At 42.4% G+C, this 20,663-nt stretch overlaps 2 protein-coding genes across 2 annotated transcripts; both read right to left on the bottom strand.

Annotated features, from left to right (window-relative positions):
- Window positions 1-7,037: 7,037 nt before the first annotated feature.
- LOC122665853 (ubiquitin-like protein 5) lies at window positions 7,038-7,776 on the bottom strand. Its single transcript, XM_043861987.1, has 2 exons — window positions 7,724-7,776; window positions 7,038-7,431 (listed from the first exon to the last, which is right to left on the bottom strand). Exons 1-2 carry the CDS (start codon window positions 7,774-7,776, stop codon window positions 7,188-7,190), a joined length of 297 nt encoding a protein of 98 aa, XP_043717922.1. The 3' UTR covers window positions 7,038-7,187.
- Window positions 7,777-9,824: 2,048 nt separating this feature from the next.
- On the bottom strand, window positions 9,825-11,707 carry LOC122663752 (pentatricopeptide repeat-containing protein At1g50270). The gene has a single exon (XM_043859394.1). It carries the CDS (start codon window positions 11,670-11,672, stop codon window positions 9,849-9,851), a length of 1,824 nt encoding a protein of 607 aa, XP_043715329.1. The 5' UTR covers window positions 11,673-11,707; the 3' UTR covers window positions 9,825-9,848.
- Window positions 11,708-20,663: the final 8,956 nt, after the last annotated feature.

Raw genomic sequence — 20,663 nt, 5'->3', positions numbered from 1 at the left:
ACCAGGCCTTCAATTAAGATAGAACTCCTGCAAATGATGGACTAATAAAAAAAGACAGCTAAACAAAAAACAGAGTTGAGCAATGTCTAGGAGTTGGAATGCTCTTCCCTACATAGCCCATAGATAGTCTAATATTTATAAGATTATACTGCAAAACTAATGAAAACTCAATTTCACCTTGCTTCACTGATAATATTTAGTATTTATTTGGTGTAAAGAAGAGGAATAGCTCTATATATCTATGTACTTTAAGGGTTTAATCTTATGAAATTAATAAGATAATAAACTCGAGAAACTAAATAGTTGATAATCAAATGCTAAGCTTTTTTGCATCAGAGAAGAATCACACTAGTACTAACTTTTGACCGAGAGCACACATTTGAAATTTAATGGATACCATGCGAAAGTATGATATGACAAAGACTCAGGCATCTCAAGTCCAACGTATAAACAACGTATAAACACCTACAGATCGCTTATAGAATTACAAATCAGAAACTTTCAACTATTCTATAACAGAGATTCCAACAATGAAAATCAACATATATTTCATAAAACATGCATAACACAACCAGAAGTTAGCAATACTCACAGCATAACAGATCCGATCCCAATTGGAGTCAGTAAAATAATGGCCAATCTAAAAACTCAACCACAAAAACCATGACATTATAGAAATAATTTCAGCAGAAAACAAAAACTCAGAGAAAGAGAGAGAAGATGACAGTCGAAATGCCTGTGGCTTGATATGCAGAATGCAGAGAGGATCTAGTGAGATCGGTTCTAGAGCCCGACGGATTTGTTGTAGAGTAGAAAGGTCCGTGGATTAGTTGGTTTAAACGAAAATTGGGATTTGAAATTTGATGTGGTGGAGAAAGAAGAACGAAGAAATGAATCTTACCTGCCGGAGGAACGAAGATACGATTGTTTTCTCGATTATCCGGCGGATCTAAGGGCTGTGATCACCCTCGTTACTCGTTAACTCGTTACTGGAATCTAACTCAGACTCAATAACGCTTGCAATATGCGCGGAAGGAGAGGGAGCAGAGAGAGGCACAGGCTGCACAGCGCTGTAATTCCTTTCACCTTTCGACACGTCATAAGGTAGGACCCACCTTTTTTTAATTGGAAAATTTTCTTAGATCTACTAGATTAAAAACAGAATTACAAAATAAGTATATTTTAAATTTGTTTGACATCCATAAATTTACATGTTGAAAAGATTTATCTCATCCCTAAATTAGTTAGTGTCCGTCCCGCCCAACGAAAAGATATAACTAAACTTTCTAAAATACCCTTTGACTCAAAAAAAAATTTAAAAAAAAAAAGCTAAAGATGATGCTTTAATAGTATAACAGTTTGCACTTCGCACAACTCATTGAGTTATCTCTTATTTCTATTTGGCAGGAAACTTATAAAAACTAGCAAAAGTGGTGCTCGCTAGGTGCTTCCCTCTTCTCGTTATCCCTCTTTCACTCCCTATTTTAATCCTCTGGAGGTTATCACATGCAAACTCGGTAAGTATTGGCTCTCTTTCTCTACGCCAATTGTAGCTTCTTTTTTTTTTTTACCATTTTGACTGGCTCTGTTTAGAGTTGCGAGTGGTGTGTTGAATCAAGTTTTTATTGGTGGTATAATTGGTTGAAGGGGGGAAGGTGTTTGTTGTTTCATCCTCTTTCAATCTCAAGCCAATCCCTGGTTTTCTTTTCTTATTCCTCTTCTTTCATTGTTCATCATAAAAAATGGGTCCTGGCCAAAAGGAGAATACTATTATATTAATGTAAGCTTCACTTTGTTGATGCTCTTTTGCTTAGTTTTTTAGTTCCTCTGTGTTTGAGCAATGGGTTTGAGGAATGCTAGCATTGGGCGTCTATGAACTAGTTAATTGAAAGACGTCTGGTGGTGGGTTTAAAGACTAAATGGAAACCAGAGGAGACGATGAATTGGTTAGCTTTCTCAAGTGAGTAAAGCTAGGGTATATTTCACTATTTATATATCTGTACAGATTGAAGAGTAATAAAGAATAAAGAATAAAATCGGTTACAAAAGAATGAGGCAGAGTGCTAGTGCTCTCTGTTAAGTGATCCTTCTAGAATATGGGGACCATGTGTAGCTGTAGATGAGTGGGAAGAGGGAGGTGGATGATCCTCTGGAGATACGTCTGAGATGGCCTCTGATGTGGCATTTCCTTTACTCCCCCTCAAACTGAGCAGGGACCGAGGGTACAGGCCCAGTTTGGAACAGTGGCTGCGAAATGCAGACTTAGGCAGTGGCTTTGTAAAAATGTCTGCGACTTGGCGCGAGGAGGGAACAAATTTTGTAATGAGTAAACCAAGGGCTACCTTCTCACGTACAAAATGGTAATCTAACTCAATGTGTTTGGTTCTGGCATGGAAGACCGGGTTGACGATAAGGTATAGAGCACTAAGGTTATCACAAAAGAGAGTGGGTGGATGAGGTTGGGAAATGCCCAGGTATCGAAGGAGGAAGGAGAGCCAAGTTAGTTCGACTGTGGCAGAGGCCATGGCCCGGTATTCGGCCTCAGCACTTGAACGGGCAACAGTGGCCTGCTTCTTAGCACTCCAAGAGATACAAGTGGAGCCCAAAAAGGTGCAAAAGCCCGAGGTGGATCGCCGAGTGATAGGACAACGGGCCCAATCGGAGTCAGCAAAGGCATAGAGATTGAGATTGCTATTACAAAGGATATGAATGCTATGGTCAAGAGTGCCACGAACATAGCGAAGGATACGTTTAACCATGCGAAAATGAGCCTGGGTAGGAGAGTGCATATGCTGACAAACCAAATTCACAGAATAAGAAAGGTCCGGGCGAGTGAGAGTGAGATATTGGAGGGTGCCCACGATACCATGAAACAAAGAGAAATCAGGAAAGGGATCCGAGTCATCCGGAGCTGAAGTGGCTTTAACAGGTAAAGGAGTGGACAAGGGTTTGATCTCGGTGATGTGGCATTTGGCCAGCAGGTCACGCGCATACTTGGATTGAGTAAGGAGGAGACCATGAGAGGTGTGGGAAACCTCAATACCCAAGAAGTAGTGAAGAGACCCCAAGTCAGTCATAGAAAAAGAACTATGTAACTGAGAAATAAGAAGCTGTAGCATAGTAGAGTCGCTGCCGGTGAGGACGATGTCGTCCACGTAAAGGAGAAGGACCAAGGTGTGGCCATTATGGTGATAAACAAAGAGGGAGGAGTCGTAGGTGCTGCAGAGAAAACCAAACTCCAGCAAGAAATGGCTTAATTTATCGAACCAGGCCCAAGGGGCCTGCTTAAGGCCGTAAAGGGCTTTGCGAAGGAGACAAACATGGTGAGGCCGAGAAGCATCGACGAACCCGGGGGGCTGCTCCATATAGACAGGGCTGCTAAGAGTGCCATGAAGAAAGGCGTTCTTGACGTCTAATTGACAGAGCGGCCAACCCTTAATAGTTGCAATAGTGAGCACCAACCGAATGGACCCTGGCTTAATGACAGGGTTGTATGTCTCCAAGAAATCCAGACCGGGCTGTTGGTGATATCCTTTGGCAACGAGCCAAGCCTTGAGGTGTTCCAACGAACCATCGGATTTAATTTTGGTCTTAAAAACCCATTGGCAACCCACCAGATTGTGATCAAGGAGGGAAGGAACCAAGTCCCAAGTATGGTTCGAATATAGAGCAGAAAGCTCTTCCTCCATAGCACGCTTCCACCCTGGGTGGGAAAGTGCAGACTTCATTGATTTGGGTTCCATGGGAACAGCTAGTGCCATGAGTGCATATTTAGGATTTGGTTTAAAAATCCCATGTTTACTGCGGGTAGTGATGCTGGATGGTGGGGAAGCCACGGTTGGAGAAGCAGGTGAAGTGGGTTGTGGTTGGGAAGTGTTAAGAGAAGATGGGCTAGAAAGTGGTGCAGGAGAAGATGGACCACTATGAGAATCAGTGAAAGTTTCAAGTAGTGGGCCAGGTGGGTCAATAATAATATCAGGTTGTGGTTCAGGTGGATCTGCAATGGGTGCAGGTAGTGGGTTAGGCATGGGCTCAAGAAGTGGGCTTGATGGAGCATCGGTTGGTGGAGCTGCCTGAGGAGAATCATAATGGGCAGTAGTGGGTTGAGTAGGAATTGTTGAGTGGGCCGGTGAAGGTGGGCCTTGCAGTGAGCTGTCCTGTGGTGCCAACCATTCAGAAAAGGTGCTAAGTTCACCTTTAAAGCAAGGTGAAGTGGGATGAGTGGAACCTGCTGTGCTTAATGGGAAGTCTTCTTCATTAAAGACCACGTGGCGCGATATGTAGACAGGGCCAGTGGGCCTATGCAAGCAACGATACCCCTTTATGATGATCGTTGTAGCCCAGGAATATACAGGGCAATGACCCTGGCTCCAATTTGTGAGAAGTGGTGTGCCTGATGTAGGGAAAGCATTGAGAACCAAAAGCTCTCAGCATGGAGTAATCAGGACGCTTTCCATAGATTGCATGCAGAGGTGTATCCATGAGGAGAATCCTGGAGGGAAGCCTATTTATGAGAAAAACAGCAGTGGCAAAGGCCTCAACCTAGTAGCATCGTGGGAGAGAGGCATGAAAGAGCATAGCCAACCCCAATTCGACCAAGTGACGGTGCTTGCGCTCTGCGACGCTGTTCTGTTCGGGTGTTCCAGGGCATGACATATGATGAACAATACCATGAGATTGTAGATGAGCTAAGAACTTGTGATCCACAAATTCACCCCCTCCATCAGATTGAAAGATTTGAATAGGCCGATTAAATTGCTTTTCAACCATCTTGTGAAAAATAATAAAATGTCAGTAGAAAATCAGATTTGCGCTTGATAGGATAAATCCAAGAGTAGCGAGAGTAATCATCCACAAACAGTATGTAAAAACGAAATTTCTGTATTGAAGTAATGGGTGCTGGTCCCCAGAGATCACAATGTATGCATTGAAGTGGTGTTGTACTGCAAGTAAAGGAACTTACAAAGGGCAATTTAGAGCTCTTACTCATTTGACAACTAGAGCAGAAATGTCTGCGTTTATTAGAAACTGAAATGGTCCCTGTAGAACTAAAAAAATCAGAGATTCTTCCTTGTGGATGTCCCAACCTGTGATGCCAAAGATCGGCAGTAGCAGTGCCACATCTATTGGAGAAGTTTGCTGCAAATGAACACCCATCAAGGACATATAAACCATCATCTTGCTTACTCCCCGATGCCAGGACTTTCTTGGTCGACAGATCCTTGATCATAAACCCAGTATTATTAAACTCGGCAGAGCAGGGATAATCAGATGTCAACTTGGAAATGGAAAGAAGATTTTTCTTAATAGAAGGTACTACTAGCACATTTCTCGTGGAATGGAGGAGGAACCGATCCCAATACTACTCTCTCCACTTTGTGAGTGATGGGCGAAGAGAACCATTCCCAACCATTACTCTATCGATCCACTATAAGGAGTGAAGTCGTGAAGATTACCTGTGTTGTCGGATGTGAGCATTCACTCCGAGATCCGGATACTAAGCGAAGATCCTGTGAATCAGAGAGGTGAACTACAGCGAGAGCTCGTGGGATCTCTTCTGCTTGATAAGTGTGATTGAAGCATTCCCAGCATTTCAACGCTCGATGGCCCATCTGTCCACAGATTTGGCATGAGATGCGGCTAGGACCTCGTCTATCACGGTTGTTGTAATTAGATCGAGCAGATCCTCCAGTTCCTCCAGATGAGTTGCCTTGATTCTGAGTGCTTCGTTTGTCAGATCTGGGTGAATTTTGGGAAGAGGAAAGACTTTTGTTGGTTGTTTGGGTAAATCCCCTACCCTTAGAGGTGAAATTGCCACTTTCGCTGCTCTTTGGCTTTGAGAATCGATGATTAGCAGAGTTCGCCGATGTGTGAGCACCATAGAAGGCCAAGTGTGGATTGCTGGATTCCTGGGAAGGCTGATTTCCCTTGTTGCGAAGCTCATGGCTGAGCGTATGGAATGATTTTAGAGTATGAAGGCACGGAGGCTTCAACATAGTAGTTGCAAAGGCCTCATAGTCGGGGCCAAGGTTGGTTAACGAGAGAAGACCTTGCGTTGATCGGGGATAGGTTTCCCAATAGCACTGAGTTGATCGCAAAGAGATTTGAACTAATTTAGATAATCAATGAGTGATGAAGAGTTTTCTCTCTTAAGGAACTGCAACTTGGAGAGAAGCTCAAACTCTCGTGCTTTAGATGTTTGGGAAAAGGCTGCAACCAGAGCACACCAGAGATCATAAGAGGTCTTCATCCCAACGGCATGAACCAGGACTTCTTCAAAGAGGGTTGTTGTGATCCAAGCCTTAACCAGTCTGTCAGTTCGAACCCATGACATATAGTCTGGATTCACGGCTTTCTTCCCATCAGCAGTAGTGATTTCTGGTTCAAGTGATTTGGTTTCACCGGTGATGAAGCCATATAAGTCTTGGCTTTCAAGAAGAGACACGATCTGGGTTTCCCAGAGAAGGAAATTCGAAGGTGTGAGTTTGAGCGAGGTGAACGGAGTAACGTTCAAGGTTGAAGGGTATGGATAGGCCATGGCTACCTTGACGTGAGAGCTTTCTCCCTTGGTCTGCTCTACTACCATAAAGACTAAATGGAAACCAGAGGAGACGATGAATTGGTTAGCTTTCTCAAGTGAGTAAAGCTAGGGCATATTTCACTATTTATATATCTATACAGATTGAAGAGCAATAAAGAATAAAGAATAAAATCAGTTACAAAAGAATGAGGCAGAGTGCTAGTGCTCTCTGTTAAGTGATCCTTCTAGAATATGGGGACCATGTGTAGCTGTAGATGAGTGGGAAGAGGGAGGTGGATGATCCTCTGGAGATACGTCTGAGATGGCCTCTAATGTGGCATTTCCTTTAGGGTTATGTTTATCTTTCTGGATTTCCTGAGTTTCTCTTTGGAATTTGTTTTTTTTTTTTGTTTGAACTCCAGATAAGAGTCTTAAAAATTCTAAATTACAATACAAGTCTCACCAATCTAGCAATCATTTTAAGTTTTCCTTTTCCTACTCGGAAGTAAGAAGTGTCAATGTCTGGATTACATTACATATCATAGACTCAAAGAAGTAGACATTGCTTTTCAGTTCAGACCATGTATTTCCTCTCCTCTGGACCGAGAGACAATTTCCAACAAGCACACCTAACCATCATACCTGTTTTCTTTATTGGACAGACAATTTAGTTGTAGTAGAGTTCGAGGCCCATGCCGCCATGAATCTCATAGTCTTTTAGGGTGATGTGATCCTTATAGATGTTGTACCACTTCTGAGTCTTGATCTTCTCAGCTCTCGTTCCCATCTGAGCGGCAACGAGCTTCTTCAAGTCTCCGATGGTGTCAACATCTTCACACTTCACTCTAACTTTCTTTCCCAGACGATCATTCAACACCACTTCAATCGTCTTTCCCTGCTCTTCCTTCACCCTGGGAAGCAAGCAATCGAGAATTACTCACTCAGACCAAAAGACTTCAAACATTATCTTTAGCTTTTTTTTAGGGGAAAAAATGAGTCAAAGGGTATATTAGGAAGTTTAGTTATATTTTTTTGTTGGGCCAGACGAAAACTAACTAATTTGGGGATTAAGTAAATCTTTTTAAAATATAAATTTATGGATGTTAAACAAATTTAAAATATACTTATCTTGTAATTCTTTTTTTAAGATCGTAGATCTAAGAAATTTTCCCTTTTTAATTTGGTAAACAAGTAGGCCTCCACCTTGAAGCAGCAAATGTTGCCAGTGTTTTACGAGTTACGACCTTGGATCCCATTCTCGTACGTTGGGTGTGAGCCGCCCAGATGGCATCCACCATGTGGGACCACATGATGGATGCCATTTGGGCGGCTCACACCCATTCTCGTACGAGAATGGAATCCCGCCTCGTATTTTACATGATTGCAAGAATCGGGAATCAGATCAGTGAATGGTTTGAAGTAGGATTGGGCTCCTCCCGGGAGGTCTTGATCCACACGCAAGCACATCGGGATGTGTGTTAGCTCCCCAGTCGCACGATGTGAGCTAAATGCTGTGCGGCGCACAAGTGCGTTGGAAACGAGTGAGATCCTTGGAGGTATCGGTCTGCATCAATCTCGCACTATCGCTTGCCAGTAATTTTAATATTATGTTGAAATTAAAACGGACCAAGGGTAAAATAATCAAAAACTTTTAAGAAAACCATGGGTAAACTTGTTCGATATAGGCTGATTTGTATTGGTATTGTATCGGGTTTGAAAATGACCAATACCTAAAATTATACCGTACACTTAAACTATGGGTGAATCAGTCTATTTGAATCAGAATTGGCTGTGAATCTTGTGATCATTATGATTGATTCTGAGTGATTCTGTTTGTAAAATGTTCTTGTTTATTAAGAGAGCTTAGATATTATTTTTTTTGGACTAAGTTTGCCCCCACCTACAAAGGACAGTTCACTCACTATCCTAGGGTTCACAAACCCCTATTAGAGTTTTAGTATATTCAAAAATATCCTCCTGATACCCTTTCCTGCCCTCTCCTGATCTGTAATGAATGGGATCCGTGGGTGGAGGGAAACTCGGTCTTTTTTTTTCTAGGAAGCAAAGAAAAAAAATATTAACTAATGTAAAGTTTTAAAACGTACAACATTTTTCAGTTCTAGCGGTCTTGACTAACCTATCAGCCACTAAAATGACTGGATCAAAATCCTCTCCAATGAGCATCCTACCCAATGAGGCATCCAACAGTTGGACTTTCGCGCACACATCCCGGAATGTGCCCAATCAACGCGCCCAGGCAGCCCAGCCATTGGGCACTCACAGTAGTAAAAATATACCAAGGGGCTAATTGCTCTCCCTCCTCAAACCAAGAAATAAAACTATCATAGTGAGACCAAACTTCTACTTTTTTCCATTCTTGCTCTTTGGTGTTTTGTAGTCCTTGATAGAGACCCCTTGCCTATGATTCCAGTGTGAATCCTACGATACCAAGAAAACTAGAGTTATGAAATAACAACGCCTATCGTGCATCCATAGAGATGTTTAGTAAAAGTACAAGATCGAAACAAATGAAAATCTATCTCAATCTCCTTTTAAAATTTGACATATTGCCTAGTAAAGTTAACTCTTCTTCATTTGCCACTTGGCCGTACATAGGTTAGTCCATGTGATAGAGAACCCCCACATGCATCTTAATGGCCAATTTTTAGTCCAATGTAAGCAAGGAAAGCTGCTCAAACTCTGATTCAAAGTTTTAGTAAATTACCAAAATGCCATCAAATGGAGATGAATATAAAATAAAAAATAATATCTTATTTTAACTACTTCCTATACTCGTTTTAAACTGAAATTGTACCAATATGATGCATGCTTGGTCCTCTTGGACTAACCCATGTACTGCCATGTGACAAATAGTGAAGCATTATACTTCACTATGCATTGTGATGGGAAGAAAACCCTTTTGAAAATATTTTTCCCATCGAACCAATTGTCTCATAATTAAGACCTTGCAATGATTGTGGGCTGGTTACCCCAAGACAAAATGTATTGAGGTCAGTTGAGTAACACTCACAAAAGATGGGAAATTGGTTATAATTAAGCCTAGGCAATGGCTTAGATTATCTCTCTAGAAAGGAATTAAGGTTGGCACTGAGAAATTAAGAATGTTTGATCATCATCCCATAAAAAAGGTAAAACTAGAAGGAAAATTGATCCATCTTACAAGAACTAGGAGGGCAATTTACTTGCCCATGGAATGAGATATAAACATATGGGAGAAGCAAAGTAGGTTAGCCTGCAAACTTGATAAGAATTTAAAGACCCAAATCAAACTCTAAGGAAAGAGTGAGGAAGCATATAGTGATTTATTTCAATCTATAATGGCTTCAAGTATCAACAATGCAGCATTCGGCACATATCCTACAAGTTTCATTTGTATAGTGATCTCATCTAACATCCCGTATAAATCCTTAGACCGAGAATGCAACTTGTCAAATGCTATGAACTCATGTATTTCACCATTCACTTCAATCCAACTACATCCGGGTTTCTTCTCCACTCCTTTCCCTTTCATTAGCATCCTAACATAAGCTGCTTCATCCCACTTGTGACATATGGAGTATAAGTTAGCTAGAAGTGCATACCTACCAGAACGATCAGGCTGCAGCTCAATTAGATGTTTTCCTATGCATTCACCAAGATCGTAACCCTTATGGATCATACAGGCACCAAAGAGAGCTCCCCATACACCAGGGCTTGGTTGCATTGGCATGTTATTAATAAATTTCAATGCTTCTTCCAAATGGCCTGCACGACCCAAGAGATCAACCATACAACCATAGTGATCGACATTAGGCTCAATACCATAAACTCGACTCATCGAACGGAAGTGCCTATGGCCTTCATCTACAAGACCTCCATGAGAACATGCACAGAGGATGCCTATAAAGGTGACAGCATTGGGTTGAACACCATCCATTAACATACGAGAGAACAGATTCAAGGAGCTCAAGGCATGCCCATGCATTGCCAACCCATTAATCATAGCAGTCCAAGGGTACACATCCTTATGAGGTAGCTTCTCAAAAATGACAAATGCCTCATCTATACATCCACACTTTGAATACATGTCTACTAGTGATGTCCCCAGGTTAATATTCATTTCAATCTTATTCTTATCAATATATGAATGGACCCATCTGCCTTGATCCAATGCTCCCAATTGTGCGCAAGCGGTGAGAACACTCGGAAGTGTAGCTTGGTTAGGCTCAACATGCTCTAGAAGCATATCTTGAAAGGCAAACAGAGCATCCTTAAATCTATTGCATTGCACATAACCGGCAATCAGAGAACTCCAAGAAACCACATTTTTCCTAGGCATCTCATCAAACACTTTGCGGGCATCATCGCAACAACCACATTTCGCATACATATCTACGAGTGCACTACCAACATAAACATCCCAATTCACTCTCCCGGATTCTACGTAAAACCCATGAATCCATCTCCCAAGCCAAACATCTCCCACCATTCTAACAGCACAGAGAACGCTAACAATAGTCACCTCATCAACCCTTACACCCTCAGATCTCATCTTCATGAAAAATTCAATCCCTTCCTTAGCTCGATTGTTCTTAACAAACCCGTCAATCATTGCCGTCCAAGCAATCGAATCTCTCTCAGGAACTTCACCAAAAATCTGGCATGCCAAATCCAAGAACCCACCATTTGCATAACAAGAAATCAGTGAATTCTGCACAAAACGATCACAGTCCAATCCAAATTTCACAACTTGACCATGAATCTGATTTTGGTTTCCGATTTTTGACTTAGAAAAGGCTTTGAGAAGTAGAGGGTATGTGTGTCTGTCCGGAAGTACACCTTCTCCTCGCATTTTAACGAAGAAAACGGACGACATTTCGGGTTTGGAACTTGCAGAGAACCCTCTGATCATGGTATTCCATAGGAAGGTATTGCGGGCTTCGATTTGATTGAACAGGGAAAGAGCGTAGGAGACGAGATGGTCGCCTGAACCTGATAGAGAGGTTGCAATAAAATGGAGGAGCTTGCTTCTGAAGAAGTTGTCTTGTGAGAGGCCTTTGGTAATGAAGAGAGAGTGAATCTGCTTGAGATGCTCTACGGTTTGACAATTTGATAGTAAGACGGTGAGCCTGCTGGCTGCAGTTGGAAGCATTTAGCTGGGAATGCATGGAGAACGAGGCACTGGTTATAAATAGACCGAGTTTTCCTTCCCACGGTTAATGGAAAGCTTCGGATGCGCGCAGGAGAGTTTGGAGAGGGTATTTTGAGAAATATGTTTACGGAAGACGGTTCCCTACACTGCCTGAGTGAAGTTGTAGCCTTGTAGGCAATAAAAGAACCTCCATTGGAATCTGGCAAAACGAGCAGGGGCATTAATGACATATAACCCCCTCTCATGAAGGATATATATCTTTTCAAGTGCGGCCAATGCACCACACTTGAGAATGGTACACTTGAGAATTCAATCGGTCACCCAATACTTGAGAAGATAAAAAGATGCCACTGCCCATGTTTTTATTGTTGGATTCTCAAGTGTGGAGCACTGAGCAATGCTCCACACTTGGGAGGATAAAATCCTCACATGAACAATAATATGTGAGAGGGTGTGCAATTTCATTTTTGAACTGGTGTTGTACGAAACATTTTCTCTGTACTAAAATCCTATAGAGGTTGTTGAACCCTAGAATAGTGTGGTGAATCTTCACCATGCGGTGAAGGAAAATTTTCTTTTAAATAATAAGATTCCAACTGTCGCCATTCGGGTTGAGTGCAAATTTATAGAAAGTTTTTCGATCCGACCCATACTTAATTACATTTGTTAATCCAATCGTCCTCCCCTTCCCCTTCTCTGCACCCTTTTTATAAATTTTCTTATAGATTTTCTCACATGTGTGAACTTCTACATCGTGATTCAGTAATCAATGTTCGATATCAGATCAGCTCCCCGCAAATGGTGGGTCAATCAAGAATACCTGATTGACTAGCACACCCTCGCCTTTCCATGGGGGTGGAGCGATCATTTCATGCCCAGTCGCGTATGGGTGCAGCCGTGCAGGTACACACCCAAACACACGATCGGGTGGCGTTTTCTCTCCGTTTTTTTAATTTTCTTTTTGAAAAATTGGATTGGGTCTTACGATTCATAATGGATTTTTATCCTCTCAATTTCTAATCTATCTAGGGGGGATTCCTGGTTTTGGACTTCGTCAAAAAATGGTATCTTCACAGTTAAAACTACTTACTTTTTAGCTCGATCTATTGCTTCTGGTTGTGCTATAGCCTCTTGTTCTCCTTTTGATAAATTTTGGTCCTGTTTATGGTCACTACCTCTTCTGCCTAAACTTCGTCACTTCTTGTGGCGTGCTTGCTCTAACATTTTGGCTGTGAAGAGGAATTTGTTTCGCAGGAACATGACTATGGACCCCTCTTGTCCTATTTGTGGGGTTGAGGAGGAGTCTTTTGTGCATGCACTTTTTACCTGTCACTTTGCAAATACACGCTGGCAGGCTTCTCCAGAATGAATTTAGTGATGAACAAGGCTAATCTGTCAAAACTTTTGCTGCTCAATTTCTGCAACTAGTTGGGCAATTCTCTAATCCTGATAATGCAATTATCCAGTGGGTGTCACTTCTATGGCAAATCTGGAAGCACCGGAATATGGTTGTTTTCCAACATTCTACTCCACCCTTATTTGTTGTCATGTTTAGTTTTAATAGCTCTATGTCAGAAGGGAGACTAAGTGTTGAGAAGCAATAGGGAAAGGATATAGTTGTCTCTCCTTGTGTTATGCCTTCACTGAATACTTGCTTGTGCTCTAATCGTTTTTTCATTCATGTAGATGGTTCTTGGATTCCTGATAGTGGCCTTGGTGGCAGGGGGTAGTCATTTGAGATTGGAGGAAGAAGTTCATTACTGCTAAATGCAAATCATGTTCAGGATGTTTGGCTCTCGCTTTGGAAACTGAGGCAATTCGTGACGCGTTGCTGTTAGCTCGTAGCTTGGGACTTAGAGATATAACAATTTTTTCTGATTCTTTGGTTCTTGTAAATTTTCTGATTTCTTCCTCTAGAGCCTTAGATTGGGCTTCTAGTGTTGTTGCTAAAGACATCTTGGATTTGTGTAAAGATTTCATGGATATTAGGTTTTTGTATGGCCCCCGGTCCCTGAATAGGGAGGCGCATGTTCTGGCCACGGGGCCTTGTAGGTTTAGGTTGTCAAAGGTTTGGTGGCTTTCCCCACCCCAATGTCTTGTATCCCCTGCTCCCTTCAGCAGACCTTCTGATTTTTGGTTAATAAATTCTTGGGTAGCTTTGCTGCCCTCCCTTGATCAAAAAAACAAAATTTCTAATCTATCAAGTTCTGGCAGTACCCCCTGGATAAGTGACACGTGGAGGTGAAGCATCCAATGGTGAGAATTTGATGAGGGAGTTACCCTCAACTTAACCCTCAATCATTCTAAACCCCCATCCTAACCTGGGTAACCTCTCACCTAACCCTGGTTACGACCTCACTCCCTCACTCTCCCCTTCGTCGTCTTCAATCGAACTCAACCGGAGTACTCAACTATTGAGATCTGTCAAGGGTTCCCACCATTGAACCTGCGCTCGAGTACATATCACGTTGTATGTTCGTTGTTGAGATCTCTTCCTCCATCGTCTCCTCCACAATTGTAATTTGGATTTCTCTCTTCCACCACCGAACTGGTACTCTTTTCCTCTGAACACCCTGTTATACCCGCACCCCGAGATATAATTAAATATTATTTCTTCTCGTGACGTGTAGATACCGCTGCCATGTATGCTGGTGACCTGTTCTCCATGATGGTCAAACCTAGTTACAAAATCATTGACCACAGTACGGGTTTGCCGGTGGAGGAAAGATTCCTCAACCGCTAGTGGGGAAAGTTCATTGACGGCGACTTCGTTGACTATCCTCCAAGTACCAGCCCGGGAAGCAAGGAGTTTAGGAGAGAGCATCCTGAATCGTCGCCTCAGTTGGACACTTCGTTCAGTGATGAGCTTGGCATTGCCGTGGCGAAGCTATTCGGGGTCATGGGTGATAAACCATAACAGGAGAAAAGTAAGTTCTAGCCCTCAAGCTTTATTATTTATTCTTTCCTTGTTGACCTCGAAGTACGGGTTAAGGTCTGAATCCGCTCGAGCTGTTTCATGTGAGAAGGGAATATTTAATTTTGGGTCCCACTTACCCTTGGGAAGTATATTGAGGACTTATACCCATCCCATGTGAACCCATCTTAAAGTGGGTTTTTCCCTAATTAAAGCTTGTGGGCAGGCCCACTTAACTTAAGGAGCCATTAACTTGTATGGCCCATTTCACTAAAGGCCCATTTAACCCTATTAATCCAAGGATGGGTTATTCCATTTACTTACCCACATAGAACTAATGGATCAACCCATTTAGCTCTTGACCCATTTGGCTTAAGAGACCCAAGATCCACTTTCTATAAATAAGCCAAAGGGGGAGGGAGCATTCAATTCTCAATTACTTCTCCCATCTAACCTAAATCGTGGAGGAGAGAAAGAGGAGGAGGAAGGTGGAGAAACTTGGTGGAAGGTTGAGACCCCACCTCTTGGAGCCATAAATCGTGGAACTCTCTTATCTTGGGGGTAGGTAAGCCATTTGAAGCCTTCTTCTTTCTTCTATTTTTGGGTTTTAAAAGGGTTGAAAAGTGGGAGAGATTCGACCTAGAGCTCTCTTGGAACCCAAGAAATCGATGAAACCTTAAAGTCTAGGTTATGGTGGAGTTATTTCACTCCATTATGAGCTCTAATGCTAGTAGTCTCATTCCATTTGGGAGATTTAGGATTTGGACCCTATTATGCTTTAGGTTAGGTTCTGCTCGGTTCCTTCTCTTGAATCTATTGGGTTGAATGGACCTAGAGAGGTCTTAGAACCCTAATGAGCTTAGGATGGAGCTTCCTTGATGTTCCTATGCTTTAAACTACTTGAAAATGGAACCCTTGGAGGGGGATCCTTTGAATTTTTGATCTGCAGGTGTGAGGTTTTACATGTGGTTTGAGACCTGCAAGAAACCACCCTGAGATTACCTCCCTGAGAAGGTCCCTGGAAAGCTAGGATTTATGTGCGATTTCATTTCCTGAGACAAACCACTCCTGCAACTGTACTTGACTGAGACTGTCCTGAGCCCCTAGTTTTATAGGATTTACATGTGGTTTCAGAAATTGGGCATGAAACCACTCCTGCAACCACTCTGCTACTGAAACCTTGTACTTAAGTGGTTGTGGGAGACCTTTTGGGGATCCTTTCTCTTTGCTTGTTTAACCTTATTTTTACTTCTTGTTTAGCTTAATATATCCATCTTGTGGCTTATTGCTTGATCGAGGCGACAACTTATAATCTTGGTGCTTAGCATATATATTGTGAGTGGGTTTGGTCTTGTTTGGGATTTCTATCATTAAATATACATGTATCATGCTAGTAGTATATCTTATAAAGCATGCTTGTGCATTTTGCATACTTATTATTGGATTTGATACATTGATGTTGTGGTTGTTTTCCTTTTCTTATTGGGTTACGGTGTCGATGAATGCCGGTGCTGGAACCCCAGACTATATACATAATATGTTGATTGAATTCATATTGAACTGTATGCACCGTGCCGTGCTGGTAACCGGGCACTAAACCAGATGAAAAGTTGATGCGCCCGGATTACCTCTTGGGACGATAGAACTTGCATGTAGTATATCTGCGGCTAGGATTTTGCACCTTATTGCTACGACCCTTGCCAACAGGGATTTTGGTGTTGGATAACCAGAGCCCGGATTCTGTGGTGTAAGAGAGAGCCAGTCATGGTAGTGATGGTTATATTGGGGTCTGCTACTAGAATATTTTGGTGGCATTGCCCGACGTAGGCTCCCTGATGACAATTGAGGTTTCATTGTAGTGATGAATGGAAGTGACCCACAGTGTCTCCCGAGTTGTCACAGTAGCATATACCTCTGACTTAGCTGTTTGTTAGGTGGAAAATGGAATTAACATGTGCAAGTATCATTGGACTATGTGAATTGCATGTTTGTGCATCCCCATCCCCTCACTGGCTCAGTGGAGCTAACCCCCTCATGCGCACACTTTTTAGATTATGATGCAGGTGACGGATATCTCGCGGGACTTAGAGTTCAGCCCTCGAGATACAATGAGATTGGTGAGGAGGAGCCGAAAGCCGTGTTCGAGGAACATGGTGACGAGTGTCCTTGCGATGATTGCGCCTACGGGCCGTGAGGATTTTGGGTCTTGATCCCTTTTTGATTTATTTTTGGGGCTTAGGCCCATGTATAAATATTTACTGTTATACTCTTTTGATAGTTATTAAATGGTCATTGGAAATGTAACTAACTACTGTATTTATCATCTAGCCTTTGAACATCTTGTAACTATTTGATTTTATACGCTTCCGCAATACTTCTGAACTTTGGAATGTAATATTCCTTTTTTCGCATTCTGATATTATAGTGTTAATATTGGTTATGACTGTGCGTTGGGACATTGTATCAGTGATCCGGGCAGCTTAGTAGGATGACACACGTCGTCCTAGTCACCCTTTATATTATATTATATTTCTTGTCAGGAATAGAGGCGTGACACCCCCCCCCCCAAAAAAAAAAAAGCTCTGAAGTTCAACAGTGTCGGCGAGGCATCATTGAGAAAAAAGAAAACCACATAAGCAAATAAAAGCCTCATTTGGGGATTCTCGAGTTTCTAAGGTTCGGTATTACAAACCCTAACAATTGTCAGACAAAGATGGAATGAGAGATGGAGAAGGAGAGTTGATCTCTCTGGTTGAGTTCTTTAGAGGAGACGAAGGGGAGAGGAGGAGACGAAGGGGAGAGTGAGGGAGGGAGTGTCCTGTGACCAGGGTTAGGTTAGGATGGATTAGTTCCTTTACCCGGGTTAGCCTGGGGTTGGCGGAACCACGGTTAAGTTGAGAGGTAAAACCCAATTTTCAAATTCTCGCCGTTGAATGTTTTACCTCCACGTGTCACTCACCCAAGGGTACTGCCATGAAACTTAGATTAGACATTGAGAGAATAAAACTCCGATTCACGATTCTTTTAGTATTAAAACCACTATCTTACCAACAGCTGCCTGGTGTAGTTGGTGAGTTGTTGATGCGCCTCATGCCCATAATCAAGAGTTCTCGAGTTCAAGTCTCCTACCTTGGTATCTTTTCCCTCCCTATTGCCCCCTAAACAAATAAAAGGAGAATATTCTTTGTACTACAATGACAATTGCACCCAAACACATGGACCTACCACTCAGGCCCAGGGGACAGGGTGGTCAAAAAAAGTATAAAAGCCGCTCTACGATTTTATGATTGGATTCGTTTTGACAATATTGCATGGACCCTACCCATGTGATCACAGGCTGAATATACCATAAAAATGTGACCACAGGCCACAGGGTGAGAGAAAGAGAATCCCAAAGTTTCACCACCTTCACACGATTTATGTTCTCGCCAATCAAAACAAAATACACCATTTATTTCCTTGTTTCCTATCTGCATTTTTCTATTATTGCTGTCTCATCTGTACCTTTTGAAAGATGCAAACCCTTATCCCCACAGGTTTTTTCTATATTTCTTTTCAATTCAAATTTTTTAAAACAGTGATCCAGCCTCTCAAGAGATATAAAAAAATAAACAATGGGCAAGGTGGCAATTATATCACTACAAAATAAAAACCCTTTCATTTCTATTAATTCTTCAAAATACAAGGGTGGCAAATTCAACAAGAACATAGTTCCTTGACTTCCTTCCCCCCCCCCTCCCTCCCTCCGATTTTTATCATCTGCGGTTCCCCTGTCCGGTACAATTTTCTAGTGCTTCTAATAAAAGGGGAGTGTACCCCACCCGAGTAGTGTGTTCGGTCAAGGGGTGAATGTTCATTTCAGCCCCCTATGAGAGAAACCGCACAACCATACCAGTCAACGAACCTCAAGGGATAAAGGTCCCCCCCAACTCGCCAAAGAACTAACAAGTGTGAAATTCATGATTTTTGAATTTTTTTTTGGGGGGGGGGTAAGATTGTGAATTTCTTGATTCACTAGGCACATCTTTGATTAACCACCGTGGAGATGTGGTCACAACTCAGAAAGAGAATTTAGGTGCCCATGTAATGTCTTTTGCTGGATCTTTGTCCCCTCCAGGTCTTTGTCCTGTCCAATTCCCCTAGTACCTATAATAAGGGGGGAGCAATGACCACCCTACCCCTGCTCGAACACTCTACCCAAGTGGGATCCCACCCCCCACCCCCCCTATTGGACCTGGAGGAGATAATTTTCCATCTTTTGCCTCCTTCCCTCTCTTCATGTTAGTGACAAGTCAGAGTTGTCACCTTTCTATTAAAAAAAGAGAGGTATGACATCAAATAAGATGGGTGGTTGAGATTTCTCAGCCCTAATATCAAACTTAAATTGGCCTGATTAATTCCCGGTTGCATTTTTGATATAGCAACCCAAAATCAAATAATATAGATATTTCATTATTTTCAAAAAGTAGATAAGATGCCCATCTTGCTTCCTTCATTTGCTGTGACTAGTCACCATCAGTGATGATAAGTTTATCACCATATGTTGGTTTTAATTGGACCAAATCAGCTTGTCAGGTGTGAATAGGAATAGCCGAATACGTTCAATAGTTTGGTGAAAGTAACATGAAATTTATTGGGTGAGAAGGAATAGATTCGACAATTTCGAAAAAGTGACATGAAATCTATCGTAAAATGAGTGACATTAAACGATGGGGATTTGGTTTTTTAACCTAAATAAGATCGAAATTTTATCAAACGAGATGAATATAAGTGAGATGGTTCTTCACGTTGCCAATATGGGGTGGTTAATAGAGAGTTGTGTGCATGACTGTGCATCATGCACGAGGTGTTCAAAATCTTTTGTATTTTAATAATTCATTTTTATTTTTTCCCATTTATCCACTGAGCAGTTTTTTATAATAGATCCTAAAACTCCGTACATGAGACACGTGGCCCAAGTACGCATGTTATAAATTATAATAGAGTCTTAGATAATTTTTATTATGTTTTCTAAGGATAGGTTGCAAGCTACATTAAGGAAAAAAAAAAAAAAAAGTGTTACTTTGATTAATTTCACATTTGGATTCTATTGATTAAAGAGAAAAGGATTTACATGATGCCGTGGTGAGGATTTCTTGGCACAATCTTTTACAAAAAAAAAAACAAAAAAAGAAAGATTTGCATGATATCGTCGGATAGGATGTGATCGGATCCAAAGTTTTCATGACAAAATACAGATATCCCTACATAGATACTGTTGCGTGTGAAAACCTCCGGTAGTTGGTTCGCCCGTGGATGAACCTGCAAAAACCAAACAATGAGCGCAAGAGGCCGATGTGGCTCCGGCCTAGGACTCTCCGATGCTCAAGTCGGGTCTTCAACGCGACAGTAGAATCTGCGTATTAAAAAGCAAGATGTCGAATAGAGCTCCATACCGGTATTTATAGAGTAAGGAGGAGATGAGGCACGTGCGGAGAGTCCTAGTATGGCGGAGTCCTTCTTTCGGAAGGTTCTCTCGCGTGAGCGGAGTGGAGAGTTATTTTGGGGTCGGACTCTTATTAAGGTAAGAGTCCATGTAGAGTGTGATTCCGTGTTGCGCTGGGATCGTGGCTCGGTCCTTATCCCGTGATTCTCGGGATGTCTTGACGTGGTCTTGGAGATCCCCGGTGGGGTGCTATGAGTGCCTCCATGGAGGAGGGCTCGGCCTACGAGGTCGGCCCGTGGGGTCGGCAATGGAGGTCGGCCCGGGAGGAGATCGATCTCGGCCATGAGGTCGGCTAGAGTCCGGGCGACTCGTATAATCTCGGCCTCGGCTCGGCCAGCTCACTCAAACCGAGGCTTTGTCGGGTGACTTATCGGATATGGGGTCGGCCCCATTTCTGCTCGGCCCACTCGGTTCTCGGACTGAGGTCGGGTCGGCCACGTGGCAGCCTCGATAGGTGGGGTGTTTTATGCCTCATCACGAGCCCCCACTCATCGGTGTCGGCTCGGCGTTGATGAGTGAAATTTCCTGGGCCCTTGTCGGGAAGATTCTTGCGGTTGGGCCGAGATTATTTATTATGCAGGATTTGACGTTG

This window comes from Telopea speciosissima, chromosome 6, assembly GCF_018873765.1.
Source record: "Telopea speciosissima isolate NSW1024214 ecotype Mountain lineage chromosome 6, Tspe_v1, whole genome shotgun sequence".
NCBI classification, from domain to species: domain Eukaryota; kingdom Viridiplantae; phylum Streptophyta; class Magnoliopsida; order Proteales; family Proteaceae; genus Telopea; species Telopea speciosissima.
This window is presented reverse-complemented; position numbering and strand designations above follow the sequence as displayed.